The sequence below is a fragment of the Physeter macrocephalus genome, chromosome 16 (assembly GCF_002837175.3).
Source record: "Physeter macrocephalus isolate SW-GA chromosome 16, ASM283717v5, whole genome shotgun sequence".
NCBI lineage: Eukaryota > Metazoa > Chordata > Mammalia > Artiodactyla > Physeteridae > Physeter > Physeter macrocephalus.
In genome coordinates this window covers 14,648,911-14,672,203 of record NC_041229.1, presented here as the reverse complement: position 1 = coordinate 14,672,203, position 23,293 = coordinate 14,648,911, and the positions used below count along the sequence as shown (strand labels likewise).

The 23,293-nt window shown below is 51.2% G+C and overlaps 1 protein-coding gene across 1 annotated transcript in view; it reads right to left on the bottom strand.

Moving 5' to 3' along the window:
* DSCAML1 (DS cell adhesion molecule like 1) overlaps positions 1-10,772 on the bottom strand; it is a 354,412-nt gene extending 343,640 nt beyond the window's left edge. Inside the window, exon 1 of the mRNA XM_024131280.2 lies at positions 10,619-10,772. Coding sequence (XP_023987048.2) covers positions 10,619-10,664 — 46 coding nt within the window. The 5' untranslated portion in view covers positions 10,665-10,772. The remainder of the gene's footprint in view (positions 1-10,618) is intronic.
* Between the last annotated feature and the right edge of the window lie 12,521 nt (positions 10,773-23,293).

Below are 23,293 nucleotides of genomic sequence, written 5' to 3'. Positions count from 1 at the left end.
GCCACCAGGCCAACATTCAGTCAAAGTCTGCCTGGCTCCCAAGCCAGAGTTTTTTTCCAACACAACGCTGAAGAGTTCAAAGTTTGGGGCCTTATGAGGATTTTCTTTCATTTCTTCTCTGGAAGCCGGTCCAAATTTGGAAAGCAAATCTTTGGACAGGAAACTCCGACTTTCCCGACTTTTCCCTAAATCTCAGCCATCCCCCAGCTCTTTCCTCCCTCTGCAGACAGAACCAGGCAGATTTACAGAGAGAAGGAGAGGAGGGAGAAACACTTCATAAATAAAGAGAGAGAGATCAGATCAACAGCAAACCTTCTTCTGGTCAAAGGGGAAATGGATTTTTAATAGAAAATGGAAGTTATGAGCTTGGTTGTGATGTGACAGACGCCCAGACTTAAACCCATTTAATCTTCTCCGCCAGTTAACATTGAGCACCACCCTGATGCCGTGTTTCATAAAACAGGCTCCAAATGGCTGGGAGATTAGAAGCGTAGAAATAGCACAGCAATATTTTTAAACCAGAAATCGCCCCCAGGCATTTGGGCTGCCCCAGGGTCACCCCTGAAACCTAAATATCCATCGCATCCACTTGTCCGTCTGCCCTGCGCTGTCTGGCCATCGGGATTAGTTTGGCGAAGGAAACTCAACACCCACGCAGTCGACACCCAGGGGCCCCCCACCCCACCTGCCTGGGTTGGGATGGAGGTGTCTGGCCAACTGAGGCTTCCACCCAGGTGCACTTTGAATTATCCCCATGTCATCATCTCCAATCGTCGTAAATGACAACCTGAGGGGACTGAACTGTTAACGCCTCACCACCCCCACAGGGAGAAATGAGTCACTTCTTCTCTTCCTTTACAATATTTAGTCTCATTCACTGGATCTTTCATCCAGGAGCATCTGCCAGTACTGGAGTCCCTGCCACATGCACAGCCCGAGAGATGGGCAAGAGCCTGCAAGGGGTATCCAAGCCCTGTGCACAGGGAGCGTGGCTGGATGGTATCAGCGGGGAGGAGGAACGGGCAGGGCTCCCCTGCAGGCCTATGAGCTCCCCGTCTCGGTCACCACTCTGTCCCCTGGGCCTAGCACGGCACTAGGCACTTAGCACAGCGGTTAAACGCCCAGACTCTGGTGCCAGGCTCCCCAGGTTTGAATCCTTGCTCTGTCCCTGACAAGCAGGGTAACTGCAGGCAAGATTACCTCGCCTCTCTACACCTTGGTTTCCTCATCTATAAAATGGGGGTGACTATATCTACTTCAAGGGTTGTTAGATTGGATGAGTTAATATGTATGACAGCTTCTGGTAGATATAAGTGGTAGAGGTAACCACCTAAGTATTCCTTGCTGTTGTTATAAATATTATCATGATAGCAGGTAGGCGGGAAGTATATCCCACAACAAATACCTCTCACCAATGATGATGAGGATGGATGATGACGACTTCAGACAGTAGTTCTCAAACATTACTATGCATGAGAACCACCTGGAAAGCTTGTTAAACATGCACGTCCTTAGATACCAGATTCCCGGAGTCTGTCATAGGGCCAGGGAACTCTACTTCTGAGGCAGGTGGTCCTCTGTCTACACTCAGAGTAATGCTCCATAGGAAAAAGATTTGCCGTACTGGACTTCAATCCACTCTCCCAACAACAGACCATTCTCATGGGCTTGGCTGACAGAACCTCAGCACCTCATTAAGTAACTTAATTTGGTGATCAAGTTAATGAAATAATAATGGTGCGATCAATAAACAGAGCATTGCCACAGCTACACGGCTCCTGGGCCTCACACAGAGCTGTGGTTGTTTTAATGCAGATGTGAGGTTTCTTAGATTCATTGGCAAGGATGATTACTCCGCTGCATCTCCACACAAAGGTTTTCATAAAGGAGATGTATCATTGGTCTTCACTCTGTTCTTATTCCAGAGTTGGAAAAACAGGGTCCAGACAGGATCAACCAGTGGGGTCTCAGGTCAACCACCATGTCCATCCAAAACTCAGGTGAGGACCAGGGAGACAGGGTCTGGCCCCTCCATCAGAAAACCCCGTTATGGTGTGTTCACACCTTGGAGACAATCCGAGTCCAGATTCTGAGGAGGGGAAGGGCCAGTCTCCCCAGACAGCATCTGAGCATTTACAGGCAACCAGAACTGGTTGTGCATCTGGGACCAAGTCCCAGACCTTCTGTCCCCAAACCTGGCACACTTGCTTTACCTCTATCCTCACCATCATCACGGCCACCATTTCTTTTCAGCACTAATTGCGTGCCAGGCACTGTGAGAAGCCCTTTCCTTACATTATAGTGCATTTAATCCTTTTGAGCACCCTCTAATGCAGCTACCGCCCAAGACCCCATTTTACAGATAAGAAAACAGGATCTTCAAGAGATCAAGTAATTTCCTAAGTGGCACAGCCAGGGCTAACAGAGCAGCATTTCAAACCCAAGCCTCCCTTACTCCGGCTGTGTTTCTCAAAGGGAGCACTACATCCTATTCTCAGAATGTGTCCAAGATGTGATCATCCTATAAGGCGGGTTTCTGATGAAGGAGAGCCATTTGGGGAATGACAATTCTGAATTATTTGGGACTGCCCCAGGCATCAGACATTTCATCCCTAATTATCCCTCCCTGCCCTCCACTATATCCTCCTTACTCTAGTGACTAAAATCACCAAAAAGTATCCCCCCAGTTTCCAAACAGCCCTAAGGAAACAGTACCACCCCAATGAGAAGCACTGCTCCAGTGTCCAAGTGGTCACCTCTGTCCATCAGAAACGGTTTTTTCTTTTTTCTTAAGATTCTTAGCACGAACATAGTTCCTGTAACCAGCAACCAGAAACCTCTGAGATCCAGTAAAGATCAGTCATCCTTCAACCTACAAGGAGCCTCACCATCAGCTCCAGGAGAAGTTATGAGCAACAGCTGACAGTCAAACAGACTCTTTAATCTTCCAGCCCCTTCTAGACAGGGCCTGTCAAAGGAACGCCCCTTATGGCCAGAACGGTCTTTCCTGGGAGTCGGCTCAGACAGCACAGTTGTCCCCAGAGATTCCTAGATTTAGACTTCACACTGGAGGGACTTAAGAGATTATTTTGTTCAATCTCCTCCATCTACAGATGGGGAGAGTGAGGCCTGGAGAGTCATTTGCCCCAGGTGCACAGCTGGCCAGTGTCCTGGCTGGGACCAGACCCCCGTCTCCACCGCTCTTGCAATTCTGGCCGCTCCACTTTCAGATCCCAGCAACCCAGGCTCGGAGGACATCATGGAGAAAGGAAATGATGTCATAGGAGGGAGCATTAGAGGGACCAGGGCTGCTGGCTGCCCAGAGGAGAGGGCTCAGGTGGGCAGTTCATCTGTCTACAAGTAGCCAAAGTGTTGTCAAGTAGAAGAGGGTTTCATCTGGATTTATGTGGCCTAAAAGGTAGGAGCAGAGCCAGTGAGTAGAAGGTACAGGACCAAGAAAGTGGCTGACTGTAAGGGTGAGAGCTGTAATAGTCAGAGCTGTCTGGCCAGGAATGGCCTCCTTGAAAGGAAGGAGTTTCCAGTGGCTGGAAGTGCTGGAGCAGAGGAAGGACAACGCTGGTGGCACAGTGCAGAGGGGATCAGACAGCTGATTAGGGGATGGATTCCATGTCCCTGAAGGTGCCTTCCAACCTGGCAGATTTTGACCCATGGCTGTCACACCCCCAGAGCAGATCCCCCACCCACCTTCTCCCCCATGGCTCTGGGAGGCCACCCTAGATACAGGGTGTCCATGACCCTGAGTCAGCTGGGTTCTCAGGTCCTGGATTCCAGTCATCGCTGTGACCTCAAACAAGGTGATCCACGGTGGGACCCTGTGCCTACTCCCCTTCCCACAAAAAAACTGTGGAGTCCCAGCAGGGAGAACACCCTCAGGGGCGTGTCCAGAGGATTATGGACTAAACTCACATCTAAGGACCTGGGGAGGGAGAAGAGGTAAGCTCCTCCCACTCCCCCCAGGCACTGGGGCCACAGGAAATCTGCCAAGTCTACCCCATGAAGACGGTTGGCAGCCTGGCTTTGTCTCATCAGCTGTTCCCCATGTTGATGAAAAGCAAAGGCTAGGAAAATTCTCCATATGTGTGAGGCCCAGGGAGGGGGAGACAGCCACACACAGCTGTGAGACCTTCGTTGTTCCTGTATCATGAGATGGCAGTAATTATACCTCACATTTCAGCAGAGCATTTATAAGGCTAAAACTGATTTGCTGTGGTTTTTACATGTGTGTTTATATGTTGTCCTCTTCAGTTTACAAAGCATTGTCACACGCTATACCATTGTATGGCCTTCACCCTTTTTGTGCATATGCAATAGCAGTCGCTCTGGGGGACAGCCAGGACAGGGGTTATTTTGCCCATTTTACAGATTGGGAAATAGAGGCACATGAACTATTAGGTAACGTGCCTATATTAGACAGCTGAGCTTTGTTTTCTAGGTCTATGGACAATGCTTCTTCACACACACACACACACACACACACACACACGGAGTTTAATGGAGATGCAACTTGCCTTTGAATAACTGTTCTTAATGAAGACGGTGACCTTGGAAACTGTCAGTGCAAGCAGCGTGTAGAGCAAGGGCATGGGGAAGTGGGGCATGGGGTGGCTGAACGGATGAGGGGATAGCAGCTGGATGGCAGGGGTGGTGCCCAAGGCTAATGTTATTCATGCTAAAGCAGCACAGGACAAACAGCTGTCAAACAGGGCACACAGGCTGTTGTGCCACGGCCCCGCACCCTGCCACTCATGGGACCCACAGGCCACAACCTGCCATGAGCAGCACCTGACCTCTGGGTCATATGCTGCTTCCCTGGGTCATATGGCTGACCGGGTTATGGAGGGAGGAGTGGTCCAGGGATCCCCAAGGTCACGGGCTGTCAAGGGTGTTCTCTATACATGAAACTACCTGAAAAACAGCAAAGTTCATCCTAGCAGGGAAAGACAGAAATCCATCCAGCTACAAGGTATGGGGGCGGGGGCTCACCCTGTGCAGCCCATGTACATAGGTTTATGGCATTAAATCAGGCTAGTCCTTACTGTGTCCAGTCATGGTAGAGATTTATCAACCAACCCCAGCCTTCCTTTGGTAAGTATGAGACTGGCCTTTGCCTCACCCTCAAATCCAAATCTGGAGCCAACCTGTGCCCTCACCTTTTCTACAACTGCCACCAGCTGTGGCTGGGGAAAGGGAGTGTGCTGGATGCTCCCACCCCACCCCACCCCAGGGACACCCAAGTGGCTGCATGGCCTCAGCGATCTGGCTGAGGATGGGTCCTGTAGGCTACCGAGCTGATAGAAGGAAGCTGTGATGTCCCCTGCCCTGGCCACCATTCAGCCTTTCTTACTGCTACAAAGTCTAAGTCAGCTGGCTTGGCCAAAACCGTGGCTCATTAGTACAACCATTCGGGACAGAAGCGGATGCTCTACTTTGGGGGGTGGGGGTGAAGCTGGGAGTAGTGCAGAAAAAAGAAGAGGTCTAAGGTTTATTGAAAACGAGTTATATTCTAGGTACTTCATATGCATTATCTCCTTTAATCCCATTTCATAGCTGGAGAAAGTGAGGTTCAGAGAGGTCCAAGGTCACATACTAAGTGCAGAGCCAGGATGCGAATGAAGCGTTTGCCTTGACTCAGAATATCCACTGCACCATCAAATTGCAATCTTTTTTTATTTTTCTTCACAATTCTAGTATATAAAATGCCCTGGTTGGAAGAACTGGGGGGCTTGAAGCTCTGCCCACTGGCCCTCTCCCTCTCTCCCTCCAGCCATCCCCTGAGGCTCTACCCAACACCTTAGGGCTCCACCCCACCTCCTTCAGAAACCTCTGCGGGCTCTGGTGGACCAGGGCCCTCCCAGATCATTAGATGTGCAGAAAAACACTCTGGGAGGCCTTGGAGCTGCACCTGCCAGGGTGGGATTTGCCCAGGGCCCCGGAAATGCAGACAGAATCATTCCCGAAGCCACCTCCCCACTGTGTGGGCATCCCAGCTGGCTCTCTGGGAAGGAGCGCTCCAGCTGCCCTGAACTGTGTGCTCTTCAAGCATTACTCCCAACTCTTTATACACCCATCCTTCTGACCACAGTGCCTGCCTTTCATCTGTGTGCTCTTCAAGCATTACTCCCAACTCTTTATACACCTATCCTTCTGACCACAGTGCCTGCCTTTCGCCGCGCCCCCAACCACTGCATGTGACAGAAGGCGCCTTAACAATGGTAGAAGCAGCAGCTGGGGGCTCTTCCCCTCAGAGGCCACAACCCCCTCCCAAGCTGGACACTGACAAACCAGCGGGGTGAAAGAGCATTTTGCCTCACTTGATACTCTCTTCCCATCAGCTGCTGCTTCTCCATCCACCGACCACAGCCCTAAGCCACCTCCATTCTGGGGGTGCACTCACCAGAAGGCAAATGTTGGCCCTGGATCCCCATAGCAGGTGTGCCCCTCTCTTCTTCCTGCAGTACAAGAGGGACAACCCACACCCAAAGTTTGGTCCGCCTTCGGGTGTCTCTGCCACTGGTCACCCATTCCACCCCAGTTGCAAGCTCGGGGGCTGCCTTGCCAGAAGAAAAACTCAGTGCTGAGCCCCTGTAGGCCTAAAGCTCAGAGGCAAGAGAGAAGTGCTACCCAAAACATCATCCTTCTCCCCACTCTTGCCCCACCCCCATTCCACAGAAGGAAAAGCCACTGCCTGGCTGCAACTGAGGCTGAGATCAAGATGCTGCTACTCACAGAGGGTGAGGAGGCTCTTGGCCTGGCTAGGTGAGCATGCAAATCTGTATGCAAATTATATGCAAATCCAGGGCCTGCGCTTGGGTTCCTGGCACCCTGTCATGTCTGCTGCCTGTGGCTCACCCCATTCATGCACCTGGGTGCTGGTTAGAATCTACTGAGCTAGGGGCTGAGAAAGCACTTTGGAAGCTGGGGGCGTTTCCTCTTGACTACTTCCAATGACCCCAAGAAACACCTCCTCCAAGATCACGTAGGAGGGAAGAATCTCCCAGCTTGGTATCCATACCCCCAATAAAAGCTCTCTGAACATCCACGTTCCCTTCAACTCATCCACAAATAAAATCGTCCTTCACCAAGCTGAGCAGGGGACCAAGCAAGTCACAAGGGTGGAATTCCTGAAGACCTGGAGAAGGTAAGGGGGACTGGAGGTCTGCACCCCTCTGACAAAAGCCAACAGCCCACGAGGTGCCCTGTGCAGACAACCACCCCGTGTCTGGGGGCGGCGCGCAAGCATCGCTGGGCCAACCCCACCCTCCACCCCTGCCATTTGCTTGCCCACCTTCTCTCGATTCCTCAATCTGAGAAAAATAAGCCTATTCAGCCAGTCTACTGGGATCTGCTCAACTTAAGCGCTGCCTTTGGGTCAACTGCTTACTTGCTTTTTGTTTCTAATTGAGCTCCCCAGTCTGCTGCAGAAATATATTCAAGGCAGCTGACTCTGATGCCCAGAAATACGAAGCATCTGAAAGGTTTGTCGGGCATCAAGGCAATCCCATTCTCCCCCATGTTATCCTAGCACCCAGGGCCTCTCTGCCTACCTAGCCCCTCCCCAATGTTCACTGGTCTTTCACCTCCTTCCCCTAAGTTGTGTTTGCCATTTCGAGATTTTAAAAACACATTCCCTGAGTGCCCACCACCCCCCCTTTTAATTAGACTCTGAACAGAGTGTTAGAGATTTTCTTAATGGCTTGACGAAGGCTTTTAATTTGGTCTTCTCTAGAGAGAAGAACCATGAGTCCCCATCCGAGAGGTTGGGGGGGAATGAAAAAATCAATGCACCCCATTATTTTGGCTTTTAGAAAACAGGAATTTTAGTGCCGGGGAAGCTTGCTCTTTTACACAGTAAAAATGCAAATGCAGGCAACACAGATGCTGGCACGCTGGATGTAACAACGGAGAGAGCCTCGCTGGGGTTCATCTGGCTGCCCGAACCTGGATTTGTTTTGGCAATAATAAGGCAGTTATTGAAGACTCGATAACCGATTATTAAAACACCTTCCCAGTTTAGTTCTGGGGAATCAGTCTGAGCTCAGGCTTCATCAAAAAAAGGTATTTCGAGAGGAATGGAAATAACAGACGCTTAAAACACATTCAATAACTGCTTAATTCCATCCAGAGGACGCTCCATCTCATCTTGTTTTCTCTTCTCTCTCTCTGCCTCCTCCCGCTCCTCACAGATGGACGTACAAATTATTGCAAGAGGATATTGTTTTCTGTAACAGGCTCGAGCATTCACATTTACATTTTCCTTGGTGCCGCGGGGGTGACTGTCAACGGGAGAGAAAAATACACCAAACCCCATCTTCGCCGCTCTCACCACATCAACATCTTCCCCCAGCCGCCTCCACCGCCACCGCGCCACCCCAAGCAGAACAGGCCCCGGGGACCGGCCTGGCACCTAAGACCCAATTAAGGCACGAAGGAAAAGAAAGGCCTGTCTGGCAAGTCGCCCTGGCGCCCAGCGCAGATGCTGGAGCCTCTGAATGGCAGGGGCGCGGGAGCTCTGCAGACCCAAAGGCCACTTAGGTGCCGCCTCACCTGGCACCTCCAGCCTCCCACAGGCCCAAGGCCAGAGCTACTTGCTTCTCCTGTTGGAGAGGATTTTGCCCCTCGGGCCGTCCTGCCGCCTCTGGGCCTTTTTCCACCCCCATCCCCATCTGCCCCTTCCCTATCAAATAGCTTGGGCTTCATTTATTAATGCCCGGCTTCTGGAAGGGGGAGGGGAGAGTCCATCAGGTATTTGCTAGGGGGCCTCGACTCCTGGGGAATGGGCTGCTCTGGAAGAGGTCTCCAGAAAGGGGGTGGGAGGTGTGTGTGGACAAAGCTGGGCAAGAGTGTGGCAGCAGCTCCGGCCCGTGCTTCCTCGCCCAACAAAATGGAAAGGGCTGGCGGGTGGAGAGGGAACTAGCCAGAGAGAAAGCGGCCTCTCCTCACCTTATGTATTTTTAATATTAATGTAATTAAAGCTGCGAGCCGAGCCAGCCTGTGGGGCGGAGGGAAGCAGGAAGAGCCTGGGGAGAGGGAGACTGCGGGTGGGGGGGCCGGGTGAACAGGAGGCAGGCTTCTTGCTCCGCGGACGGGGTATGACAGGATGCTGTGCGAGGTCAAGGGGTTAATCAACCTAGACCAGCCTTGGCGTGTCACCCCGTGGACCCCGTTGGGTCAGAGAAACTCAACTACTTTGTCCACGATTCAGGGGCCAGCCCTCGCCCCGCACCTCAGCAGCATCTTGGCCTTCAGTCTGGCTTTGACCGGGCGGTACTTACAAATAAACTAGGGTCACCCTCCTCCCCCAAAGCCACAAGATACTGCAGTCAGCTCCGGCAGGTTGCAGACTCCAGACCCCTGGGGCGTCGGCAAGGAAGGACCGGACCCGTCCGGGAGCGCCAACCCTCTGCTGGATTGCCCTTCCCCCATCGCCTAGGGGTCAAGAGTTGCAGCTGGGCCCGGGCAGCCGCCTGGGCAGAGGGGGTAGAGGCCGTCCCTCAGGGCGCGAAGGAGAAAAGTTAGAGGGCTGCACAGGTAAAGCCGAGCTCGTAAGAGCGTGTGTGCTCCTCAGCCAAAGGGCGCCGAGTTCGGCCGCCTCATCTCCCGCCATCTGTGCGCCCGGGGGCACGTCCTCTGCGATCGCCTGGAAGCCCGACAGCCGGGGACTGCCTGATCCCGACTCGGTGCCCAGGTGACTCTGGTTGGAAACGTCTGACCGCTTCCAACCCCCAATCCCGGCTACCTCGAGGATCAGGTGCGCAGCGTCCCAGCAGCAGGTCTGGACATGCCGGACACCTGGACCCACCCTTAGCAACGCCTTCTCTCCGGGGAAAGCGACACGCCCCCCCCCAACCCAAGACTCGTCCCCATGTCCGCTGACCAGGAGCCGAAGCGTAGACTCTCGCACCTTGGGGCGCGCTGCCCAAGGTGGCCAGGCGGCGCAGCCAAGCCGGGGCTAGTGCCCGGGGCAGGGGGTGAGGTGGAACTGGACGAAGGCGACCTCTAGGATTGGAGAACAAACTTACTATTATAGGGACCCCAGGTCTCGGGACGCCCGGCTCTCCCCGCCCTGCATCCAGCCAGGGCGCGGATAAGCGCGGTGCGGTGCGGTGCAGGGGGTCCGGGGCGGCGGAGGGGCGCGCGGTGGCAGAGAGGGAGTAAGCCGCGGCCCGGTTCCGCCAGGACTCCCAGGTGAACAGTCACGGCCTAAGGAACCCTCGACTCGGAGGGCACCCCGGGGTCCCAGCGCCACCCAGCCGCAGGCAGCGGGCAAGGGGCTGGGGGAGGGGTCCCGGCAGAACGGCGTCCCGGCAACGAGTGGGGAGATGAGAGGCTCTCACCACCACCCCGCCGGGCGCGCCCCAAAAAGGCAGGCGCGGGTGGCTGGCGGGGCGGTCCAGGGCGGACTCTTACCTGGCCGCTCCCCGGGTGCCTGCCCCTCCCCCGCTGCGCCCCATCCGGGGCCCCGCGCCGGGGTCCGTCCCCCCGCACCCCCACCCCCCGCCCCGGGCACCTGGAGCCCGCCGGGCACTCCGCCTCGCCGCCAGCCTCGCGCACCGCGGCTCCGCCGCCTCCGCCGCCCTGCCGCCCGCGCGGGTCTCACCTTTGTGTAAAGAGTCCAGGAGCAGGAGGAAAGTTACCAGCCACATGCCATAAAGAGGCCCTATTCTCCGGGGAGGTGGTCCTGTGGCCGGCCGTGCGGCAGCGCCTCTCCCCCGCTCAGCGCTCTCCCAGCCGCCCGCACTCCGCGCCCCGCTCTCTCTGCTCCTCAGCCCAGCGCGCGGCGGCGGCGGCGGCGGCTCCTCCCTCCTCGGCTCCCTGGCTCCTGTCATCCGCGGGGCTGGGCTAGGCGCCGCTCTCCCCGCCCCCCCCCTCCCCGCGGCACCCCGGCTGGGGAGCGCGCGCGAGCCCCGAGCCCACACGGCCCCTAGCCCCACAAGCCCAGGCACAGGGGCGGGGGCCCGGACCGTACGGCCCGGACCAGGGTTCACCGTCTGAGAGGCGAGGGGTCCCTGCCACCCACCGGCTCCGAGCCTGCGGTCGTACACAGGCGTGTGTCATACATGTGCCAAGAGACTGCCCTGCTCGGGCCAAGGGCGCCCCGTGTCTCCTGGCCCAGTCACCTGGGGCCAAGGCAGCCTGCCTCTTTCCGACTCAGTTTACCCCCTGGGATTGGGGAGCATGGATGCTGGGAGTAAAAGCCAGACTGAGACCCTTTGGTGCCGGCCCGGGGTTACTCCCCACCTCCAAGCTGAAAGCTGCCTGCCCTTCCAAGCCCCAGTTGCCTGTGCAAGCCTGCCTCGTAGGAAGCCCCGCTGAAGCCCGCCACCCCACCACTCTGCGGGAATTTTCCTCACACTGAGCACATTGTGATTACTCAGACATTATTTTCAATAACTAGTTTAATGTCAGCTGTATCTCGTGTATCTTCCCTCCTTCATCCTCCTCTGTCCCCCCTACCCCACAGCTTTGTCACTAAGCAGAAATTGGTTTATTCCTTATGTCAATCTGCATAAAGTCGTCATGGAATTGAATAGGGCTGGAGTGAGGTATCTTCTCAGGTACAAAATGAATGTTGAGCGCCTGCCGTGTGCCGGGCAGCAGGTTAGGCGTGGGGGCCCAAGGCATTTACTCTTTAAAATATGTTAAAATGTACATGATATAAAATTTACCATTCTAACTGTATTTAAGTGTACTCTTCAGTGGCATTTAGTACATTCGCAGTGTTGTGCAACCATCACCGCTATCCATTTCCAGAACTTTTCATCATCCAGACAGAAACTCTGTACCCATTAAACAATAACTCCCTATTCCCCAGCTCCTGGTAACCACTAATTTACTTTTCTGTCTCTACGAATTTGTCTCTTTCGGGTACTTCACTTGAGTGGAATCATACTATATTTGTCCTTTTGTGTCTGGCTCCTTTCACTTAGCATAATGTCTTCAACATTCATCCACGTTGTAACGTGTCAGAATTGTATTCCTTTTCATAGCTGAATAATATCCATTGTATGTATAGACCACATTTTGTTTATTCATTTGTCAGCGGACACTTGGGTTGCTTCCACCTTTTGGTGATTGTGAATAATGCTGCCATGAACATGGGTGTACAAGTATCTCTTCGAGACGGTGCTTTCAACTCCCTGGGGAGTGGTAATTGCTGGATCATATGGTAATTCTATTTTTAACTTTTTGAGGAACTGCCAGGTGCATTTACTTTTTTTGTATAGTATTTTCAGAGTTTAAAGGGCTCTCACCTGCAATTGCTCCGTGTAATCCTCCCAATATCCTTTGAAGCTTTATCACTCCCCATTAAAACAGGTGAGAAAAGTGAGGCTTAGCTTGTTCAAGGTCACCCAGTTTGTATCACAAGCAAGACCGGAACCCAGGTCTCCAGACTCCAGGGCAGCACTGCCTGCTCTGCACGGTGCTGCCTGCCCTCGTGGCCCAGCTGCGTGATGTGAAGTCACCACTTTTTCACTAGGTGTTCTGCCCTCTGTGAACACAGGCTTAGAACAGAGACATGGGGCAGACTGCAACAGGTGTTTGAGATGACCCAGCCCAGCCCTCCGCTTTACAGATGAGGAAGATGAGGCCCTGAGCGGGGAGGCGATGGACCTGCCTGGGGTCAGGCAGGCAGCGACAGAGCCCAGCCGTCTCTAGTCTTCTGGCTGATAGCTTCCCTCACCACCGCCAGCCTACTGGGCTTATTCTTCCGTCCTGTTCCTCCCCTTCTAAAGGAGATGGTTGCTGAGAGGAATCCAGTTATTTAAAACTAAGCCTATTGACCCAGGGCACCTGGTCAGGCCATGCCTAAAATAAGCTGCTAAGTCAGACAGGATGAAAGGGGCTGCTGTCTGTTGGGAGGGGACGGGCCCTGAATGCGCCTGGGGGTGTCAGCACAGCTGCTCGAGCCCCACATGCTGGAAGGAGAGAGGGGGACCCTCCGCTCTCCATTTACCTGAAGTACCTCCTCTAACCTAAGTGTCCCTTTTATGCTGGTTACACCTGAGGGCCTTTCAGAGACCACAACACTGTGTGTAGAGAGTCAGGTGTTACCCAAAGGGTGAGGTCATTCACTGTCTCCTGAAGAGGCCGAGTGGATGTGGGGAGCAGGGGTGGGCAGGTGAGGAGGGCAGACTCGGGACTCTCTCCAGCACAAGGAGGCTCCCTCTGTATATAATGTCACGGTTAAGAGCACGACTTCAGAGCCAGAGCTTAGATCTCAGCCCAACTCTGCCGTTTACTAGCTGTGCAGTCTTGGGGAATTAATGTGTGCCGACCCCCGTTCCCTCACCTGTAAAGTGGGGACAGCCACAGCATCTGCCTCGGAGAGCTGTTGTGAGGATTAACTAAGACAAGCCCCGTGGCTAGCACGCAGTAAGCACAGTAAACGTATATATCACTAATGTTATTGGCTTTTGCTCAGAGGACCTTGAACTATAGGGGGTGGGGGAGGGACTAGCTCAATGGGAGGGGATGTTGGGAGGACATCCCGCAGTCCCTATGGCAACGAGGCCAGAATTCAGGAGTTGGGAATCCAGGAAGAGGCCCCAGAAACACGGGAAAAAAAAGGTGTGCTTGAGGCTGGAAGGGCATAGAGTGACTGTCAGCAAGGAAAGGACCTGAAAACAGACAGTCCACATGCTTTTTGTATTTTCCCTTTCCTAGGTTTTGTTCCTGCTTGGTATTTAGGAAAATATCTTTGCAAGTGACAGCCTGGCTCCGTTGTGTTCTGAAGTCCCCTCTTAACTAGAGTTGTACTTGGGGAGCTATGGCAGAGTCAGCAACAATCACAGCAAGGGAACTCCAGGGAAGACAGTGGGATGCTTGTTTCACCCACGCCCACGCCGAACCCTGATGCTCTCCTCCCACGGCTGACGTTTTGGAGGGGCTAATTTTTTATCCTGATAAAAGGGACAATTCCTTCAAAGTCCCAACTTGGATGGAAGCCCTCACACCCACACACAAATATATGCACACCAATGTGAGAACAAACACAGTTGCCCAGGCAAACATTCATGTGTACAGGTAAACATAAATACTTAATGACAGGCACACCTGTGCTCAGATGCAATTTGAATACAATCCAAAAATCCTGCATTGACACCTTTGCATATGCCCTAATACATTTGTTTAAAGCCTCAAATTTGTGGGATTCATTTCCAGCAGGGATACACTGCTCATTTAAAAAGTGATTAATTAATTTCAATAATTTGTTGCATCAGAATGCTGGGTGATGATGTAGCTGGTGTGTGTGTGTGTTACCAATGCCAGTTGAAGCGGCTATATGAAGACACTGGGAGGTGAACCCTTTCCAATTCAGGTTAATCATGGATATTTGGGGGGTATTATTTTGCCATGTTACATTAGGACTAGAGCCATCATGAGAAACAACAGATGTTTTCATTGTTTAACTCAAACAACAGCTTATATATTTTGGATAATTTTCTTCAAAAACAAAGGCATATAATTATTTTAGCAAAGGCTTCTTATTGCTCTGAAATTCTGTAACAACTTCAGCATAAATATGGTTTTCATAAAAGGAATCAATACTGAACCAGGTCAACGGTAAAAACTTGACATTTGGGGTTATATAGCTAATTTGGGATTGATGTTTTTAGTACTAATTCATTGATTGGAGGAGAAAAAAACAAATAAGGATTTCCCCACCTTTTTTTCCAATTTGTAATTGATTTTAATGTTATGTGAACAGTCCTGGACTACAAATTCAGAAATCCTCGGTTCTAGTCTCATTTTTGCCACTTTAGCCAGCTGTGTGATCTTAGACAAGTCACTTTATCTTTCTGGGCCTCAGTTTCCTCACCTATGCACATTCTCTGATGCAGGCAGAGACAGAAATACGTATTTTCACGCACTGATACTGAGAAGCAAACAAAAATCACAAAAAATAAACAGTTTTTGCTTCAAATGCATGCACGTATATCTAAAATACTTCTGTCTTCTTGAGATGAGGTGAATCATTGCAATTAATAGCCTATGGTGCCTATATAAAAAGGTAGTACGTGTCATTAAATTACCCGGGCATTCCTTAAACCAAAATTCTATATGCTTAGCTCCGAGGATGTCTAGGTACATTTTGCCACTTACCCTCTCAACATTTTGGATTCTAGTATCATGGTCCTAAGCTCACGGAACAAAGGGCCCCAATCCCTGAGGCTCCTCCCCGACAGATGGCGTCTCTGGGGTTCCATGGCCCTTGTTCAAGCCACTGTCTCAGGAGCGTTGGTCAGGGGCTGCAGAAGCCCCCTCAATAATCATGGCCTCTCTCCCGCAGTCCCCTCTGCTCCCACCTCTGAAACCGGCTGAGAAGCCAACCCAGAGAGGTTCCATGAAGCCGGAATCCCGTGCAGCTGAAGCTCTTGCCAGGTCTCTCTCAGGGGTGGCGGCGGGGGAGGTGGGCGGAATCCAAACTAAGAGAGAAAGAAAAACAGGAAAATTCCATAAGTGGGAGCTCACTTTGCTGGCTTCCCGGGTTATCCTGCAGTTCTTCTGACCCATGAGGCACTCACAAATGTGTTCATCACATTGTATTTAAGCATCTTCTCTCCTGGAAAGCCTGGTTGCTATGTTTTTCACTCCTTTCTCAAGTACCCGGTGCCCCTTCTCTACCTGCGTAAGCCTCCTCGCGCAGCAAAGCCTGGTGGGGGCACCCCCAGCTTTCCCCGGACCAGCCTGGACCAGCCCTCCTCTGGTCTCTACCTGCCACAGACATCTTCTTGGCCCGTGGCGCTCATCCCTTCATCCTGCGTTGTGGCTGCTTATGCACACATCTGACTTGTCTCCTCTTCTAAACATCAGGTTCCAAGCCCTTTCGGTTTGTACCTGTAGAGCCTAGCCTGATGCCTCCTCACACGAGGGGGCACTCGGTGCCGATTTAATGACTAGACAAGCTCATTCTTACAGGGTTGCAAATACCCGATTACAACTTCACGGGTCATGCCTTCCAGAGGCATGTGCTTTAACTGGAATCAAAGCCTTAAGCTTTGCCCTTCTCATATGCGAGTTTCTGGCCTGGAAGGGTGAGTCCCGGAGCTGCAGGAGCACTGACCTTAAAGCCGGAGTCTCAGCAGATGCCCACTCAGCCGGCATCACCATCATCTTCCTCAGGACTTTGGGGATCCAAAGGCTTCACATTTTCTTTCATTTCAGATCCTCGTCCAGAACAGACAGATCAGGCCAGAAGTGTTTTGTTCATTGTACAGATGAAGAAACTGAAACTCTAAGAGGTTTGTGATGTGCCCAGAGGCAGATCTATCATGAAACTAAGACAACTTATGCTCCAGGGTCTTGTAGGGCCCCAGTAATAAGTTCACATAGTCAGATGGTATTGGTAATTTGGTAGAATACTACAGTTGATCTGCAATCAATTATGGCTTCTCTTCTTTTCTACTCTGATGTGCATTTGGGGGTCTGGTGTGCATTTGGATCTGACTCAGGATCCCCCAAAGTGAGTGAGTGATGGATCCATTCAATTTGGGGTTGGTGAGATATATTTATGTGTACAGAATGGTTAGCACTACTGTGTAGCCATCCCAGTTTAGGGAATGGCTGCAGGAAAGAGACCACCCATTGGGCCAATTCACTTGGCTTTGTGACAGGAAGTTGCAGCACCCAAGTTGTCTCACAGCATGATTATGGCCTGAGGTGCCTGCACTAGAGATGTGTGTCTTGGAAGAGAAACCAGGTTGGAAACGTATGGAGCCAGGAGCTGGTGTGTAAAATTGTGAGCAGAAGAAATGTTAAAAGAAAAATTTTTAAGGCATTATAGAGGTGTGTCAGCCAGTGAGTTCACACAAATATTGTTATTTGTCCAGATTGTGTGATATCTGTGGTATTTGTCAGTTTTTTCAGAATTTGTAATTTGTGGCAATTTCTTTCTAGCATCCTAAATAATCACGTTTGTACCTCATTTTGTTTTTATAGTTGTGTATTGTTTTCCTTAAGGAGGTCCCTTCGAATGGTCCAAGCTTCAGGTCCTACAAAACCTGAGTCCATCCCAGGGACTTGTCCCGGGTCAGACCATAGAGGCTGAGCTGGGCCAAGAACCAGGTTTTCTGGATTCTGGTCCAGGGCTCTTCCCACCACAGTCCCTTGCCTCAGAGTGTCACACAATGTGTAATTTATGTGTTTGTACAGTACTGCACACACAGAGGATGCTTAAAAATGCCACAGCCCCTGAGGAGATTGTCCTCCATAGGGAAGGGGAGGTCAAGGTCCGGCCCATGGAATTGGACTTGACTTGGATGCTCAAAGCCCAGAGGATCTCAGGGGTGGAAGACAGCTTAGAGTCCCCCTCTACACTCTTTCTGTGGGACAACGCCCCTCCCATCACTGGGACGGAGCTACCAGCATGAAGGACTGAGATGCCCCTCAAAGCCCAGGGGTGGTGGAAGACACCAGGAAGCCCCTCCAGCCATGCTGAGCAGAGAATGTCCACCTGCGGGGGGGCAAAGCCACAGAGCCAGAGTGCCACAGTGGCGGGTAGAATGCTGTTTGGGATTGCCAAGGGAATGGGGGACACTGTGTGGGAACGGTGGGGGGGTACCAGCCCAACAGCCATAGACTCGGCGAGGAGGCCAGCCGGCGCCTTAGAGCCCACCTGACCGGCCCCATCTCACACCCCCCAGCTCTCTCCACGCCACCAGATAGGTGCTAACAGTCCCTGGTTAAATGCTGCCAGGGACGAGGGGCTCCCTGCCCACACAGAAGTTCATCCTAATTTCACTGTCTGTGATCACGCACACTTTTCTTTACGGAGCCCAATCTGCCTTAGCCCACTGGAGTTCACGGGACCTACCAGATGACAGCTTTTCAAATATCTTAGAACAGCCACCATAGCGCCTCCCTCCTTACAAGCCTTCTTTTTGCCAGGCTAAATATCGCAGTTCTGTCAACCTCTCCTTTTCCAACATAATTTCCAGACCCTTCCCTCTCCTGGTTTCCCCTTTTGCACATATTTAACTTTAACAACATCTCTCTTAAAAGCAGAATGGCCCCAACACGCCAGATGAGATCTGAACAGCTCTGAGAACAGGAACTGTCACCCCCTTGATAGGTATTCGACTTTCTCTGTGGCTCAATATTTGATTGGCTTTTGGGGGCCGACACGCCAATAAAGCTGGGCCTCTTTCCCATGAACTGCTGCTGACCTGTGACCCTGATGTGGATTCTTGGGGGCGGGGTCAGGGTGGGATGCATGATTAGACACATTGCTTGTTGACCGCTGGGAGAGGAAATGCTGCCTGGGTCAAATGGCATCACTTACACACAACGGCTAAGACTCTCAACGACCCCTGAAGTCCTAGCTCAGCCCCAGTGAGGGGGGCAGACTCAGCTGAGAATGCAGGCACGAGGAGCCGGAGGCCCAATTTCAGACCACGTGGCATGAAAGCGTAGCATCTCTACCACACGTGATCGTACTTAAACCCAGCTGAGAAGGCAAAAAGATCTTACACTGCATTTCCCAAGAGTTTCATGAGAAGGAAATAGGTGATATGCAAAAAGTGAGTTCTGGTCAAATAGGTTTGGAAAACACTGGTATAACCAGAGGTAAATAGGTTTCTTTTACTGTAAGGACATCCCAGAACCTTTAAAACACTATTGGGTGTTATGGATACAGTGTGAGGTATTTGGGAAAGTTTCCCACTTTTCCTGGTCTGAAACCTCTGTCCTTTCACTGGCCGCTGCCCACCCTCGACTCAGAGGAAGCACAGGTTGTCGGTTTATATGCACTTTCAGCAAGTTTGTGCCCGGCCCCTATGCAAGGAGCTCCCAGCATCCTTGGAAACTCTAAGGCAGGTACCTGCCCTGGGGAGCTTGTGCTCAGCGGGGAAGGAGACGTATAGAGGACAGCATGTGGAGGTCTGTATGCTGAGCCTAAAGGTCAGAGTGGGAAGGGGGCTGGAGGCCATCTCTTGGGAGCACCCTGTGTCACAGAGGAGGAAACGGTGGCCGTGCAGCTGAAGAACATCCAGGCCATACAGCCTGAAGGTCAGTGGCAGCGCTTGGATGCAGGGTTCCTGAATCCCAGGCCTGCACTCCGTCTACCGTGACATTCATGGCCCAGGTCGTGTTGTCCTCTGTCTCCGGCCCATCGACTGGGTAGCTCTGCCCACCACTCTATCCTCAGTAGCCACAGGGTTGGGTTAAAAGACTTTTAAGATCCCACCTAGGGCTGAGATTCAATTAGTCTGTGAAGACAGCTGCTTAAGCTCAGAGAAAGGAGTGGTTAGGAAAAACCAAGGCAGGTTGTGAGTGGGCCTGGGTGATGGGAAGAGCCTGAAGAGTCAAAGCTGGATGGAAATGGATATACCAGGTGATGGGAGAAGGGCCTCCCTGTGGGGCGTTTCATGAACTTGGCTCTGTGGTGTGTGCCTGCCCATCTGAGATACCCACGCACCTGGCACGAGATGGTTCAGGGCTGTGTCTTCCAAGACTCATGGTTAGAACCTTGGAGCTGATCGAAATGGCCAATTGCTTGTCTGAATCAGCCAAAGTAGCTTTTTCTTTTGGCAAATTATAACCAGAGCCATGGACTCCTAATAACGATTTTTATCATTGAACCCTGCTGTGGTCCAGCCCTATGCTAAGTACTTTAGATGCATAATCTCAGTGAACCCTCCAAACAACCTATAAGGCTGGCATAATTATTATCATCCCCATTTTACAGATAGTGAAACTGAGGCACGGGGAGATTAACACAGCTAGTAAGGGTCAAATGCCCAAGCCTTGAGAAGGGCTGGGTGGTCTGACCGCAGAGTTTTCTTTCTCTTTATTGCTGTCGGTGGTGGTTGGTAGTATCTCTGCTGTCACATTTTCAGAAAGGTTTTAATATGGAAAATTTTCAAACATATCACAACATAGAGAGAAGAGTATAACGAACTGCCATGCACCCATCCTCTAGGGCCAGCAATTGTTGACTCGTGGCAATCTTGTCTTATCTGTATTCCCCTACCACCCTCCCTTCCCATCACCAAGGATTTTTGTAAGCAAATCTCATGCATTATATAAATCCATTCGTAGATCTTTTAGTGTGCATCTCTAAAAGATAAGGCTGAATTCTTACTGTCAATCACTACACTTTACGCCATCCTGGCTGAGAAGTAGCTTAGACCAGGCACACCGCCCTCAACCCCCAACACACACGTGCTGGGCTTCAGGCCAGTCACTGCCCAAAACAGCCGAGCTCATGGCAGTCTGGCCAAACAGCCTCCCTGAGCCTCCTCAGACGGTCTTACTGCGGCTGAAGCCCCTGCCATCAGTCTAGCTTGTCTGGAGCTGGGGAACACCAAGTCTTCTGCCTGGTGGGGTTGCTGCCACAAGGACAACAGTTCGGACCAGCCTGGACCTGGCCCCCCAACTCTGGCCATGCCCTTAAACGCAGTTCCTATCTCAGGGTGATTTAGCATATGCTCTCTTCTGCCTAGGAGAGAACCACTCCCCACTCCGCTCAGTCTAAGAGCAAGAGGTAGGGAGGAGATGGAGCTGAACAAAGCACCTGGAATCAGAGGTTCACTGTGCCTCCCATGAGCTCACTTTCCTCATCTGTAAGATGGGAACATAACACCTACCTCATACGGTGGCTGTGAATGTCCAAGGAGACAAGTTTTCCCCACTGTGGTTGGGCTACCGGAGGATGCAGTACCTAACCTGGCCAGCAGGTGTCGCCCAAAGACTAGCACCTGTAACCTTGGGGAGGGGCGGGGTGAAGTGGGGCGGCAGCTGCTCCACTGAGAGGATTATCTTTCCATATTAGATCCGGTTGCACCTGGGGGAAGTGGAAGAAAGTTCAGCCTGTGGAATTTCTCCTTAGAAAAGTCAGGTCTGGGGACTTCCCTGGTGGTCCAGTGGTAAAGAACCCACCTTCCAATTCAGGGGATGCGGGTTCGATCCCTGGTCGGGGAACTAAAGCGCCGCAGGTCAACTAAGCCCTCATGCCACAACTACTGAGCCCACGCGTCTCAACTAGAGCCCGCGTGGCGCAAACTACAGAGCACACGTACTCTGGACCTCGTGCGCCACAAGTGGAGAGGAAAAAACCCACATGCCACAACTAGAGAGAAGCCTGTGCACTGCAACGAAAGATCCCGCACACCGCAACTAAGACCTGACACAGCCACTAAAGAAAGAAAGAAAGAAAGAATGAAAAGTCATGTCTGTCTCTACCCGGAGTTAAAAAGTGGAGCTGTGCAACCTTCAAAGCATGCTCACAGGAAGACCCCCCACACACAGCAAGACAGGCATCAATACCTCCATTTTACAGACGAGGAAATCAAGGCTGCAAGAAGCAAGTGACTTGCTAAAGGTTAAGCAGCCACTAAATGCAGAGCTCAGACTCCAGCTCAAGTCTTCTGCTTCCGTATTCTAGCCCTCTGCTAAGGCACGTCCTCAGAAGCCAAGCCTTTGAGGGGACCTGGGACTGGCTGGAAAAAGTGTAAAAGGTACGGGTGCTCCCGAAGCCCCTGGCCTGTGGTATGCTGTCCTCTGAGAGCATCTCGCCTCTCTGGGGCTCAGATTCCACTGTTCAGCAAAGGACTGAACTAGATCAATGGTTCCCAAATTCAACTAATCAAATGCACATACGCGTGCACACGCACACACGCTCACTCACGATGGGGACAGGGAGACAGAGAGAAAGAGAGATTCCAGATTACAGAAGCAGGGATCTGTAGTCTACAGATCCCAGGTAATTTGAAGGTAAGCCGCTCAGCGTGGGTCTTAGGACTGGCATTTGGGAAACACCAGACTAGAAGATCTTCTATGGGTTTATGTTCTGTAGTTTCATAAACAATTTCCACTCAAGCTTGTCAAAATACCTAACACAGTGACCAGCACATACTTGATATTTAAATATTCGATATATATTTTGCTGAAGTATACTGAAAAGCATGCAATCAAACACCCAAGCCAATGAAAACCTTGGTTGACGTTGCTTCATCCCACAATTAAAACCCACTTTGCAAACTCTCCTACACTGTTGGTGGGAATGTAGATTGGTTCAGCCACTATGGAGAACAGTATGGAAATTCCTTTAAAAATTAAAACTAGAATTGCATATGATCCAACAATCCCATTCCTGGGCATATATCCAGAGAAGATGAAAACTCTAATTCAAAAAGATACATGTACCTCAATGTTCATAGCAGCACTATTTACAATAGCCAAGACAAGGAAGCAACTTAATGTCCACCAACAGATGAATGGATAAAGAAGATGTGGTACATATATACAATGGAATATTACTCGGCCATAAGAAAGAATGAAATAATGCCATTTTCAGCAACATGGATGGACCTAGAGGTTATCATACTATGTGAAGTAAGTCAGACAGAGAAAGACAAATATCATATGATATCATTTATATGTGGAATCTAAAAAAACGATACAAATGAACTTATTTACAAAACGGAAACAGACTCACAGACATAGAAAACAAACTTATGGTTACCAAAGGGGAAGGGATAAATTAGGAGTCTGGGATTAACAGATATGCACTACTATATATAAAATAATTAAACAACAAGGACCTACTGTATAGGACAGGGAACTGTATTCAATATCTTGTAATAACCTATAATGGAAAAGAATCTGAAAAAGAATAGATATACATATATGTATAACTGAATCACTTTGTCATACACCTGAAACTAACACAACATTGTAAATCAACTATACTTCAATTTAAAAAAAAAGAACGTAAAACTTTAAAAAATCCACATTGCATTTCTGTAGCGCTTTACGGCTTACAGATCTTGTTTACACACATGATCTCATTCAGTCTCTTTAATGGGCATTGTGATCTGCATTTTACAGATGAGGAAATTGAGGTTCAGAGACGCCAAGGGACTTGCCTGCTGCTGCCCAGCTAGTCAGTGTCAGGGCCAAGCTCCAAACCCAAGCCTGTGTTGCCCCACCTCCAATGCCTCTTCCACTGCACTATTCCTGCTTTTGCTTGTTTTCACTGCGTGGTTTGAGGGGAGGAAAAACATCAGACCTAGAAGAGAATGAGTCTTCCAAAACTCCCTGGAGAGGGCAGTTTAAAAGCCCAGGAGCCCCCCTCCCTCTGCCTGGGCCCTGGCTCTGCCCTCCAGAGGGGACATCCTACTGCCTGCACCCCGTAGTCTCCGGTCCCCTGCAGATGCCTCCATTCCCAGGTCTCTGCGCAGGGAATCTGGTTATCTGCCTCCCCTAGCATCACAGGATGGGATGGGGGTGCCGCAGGCTCAGATTCTCCACCACACAGGCTGCCCCTCAC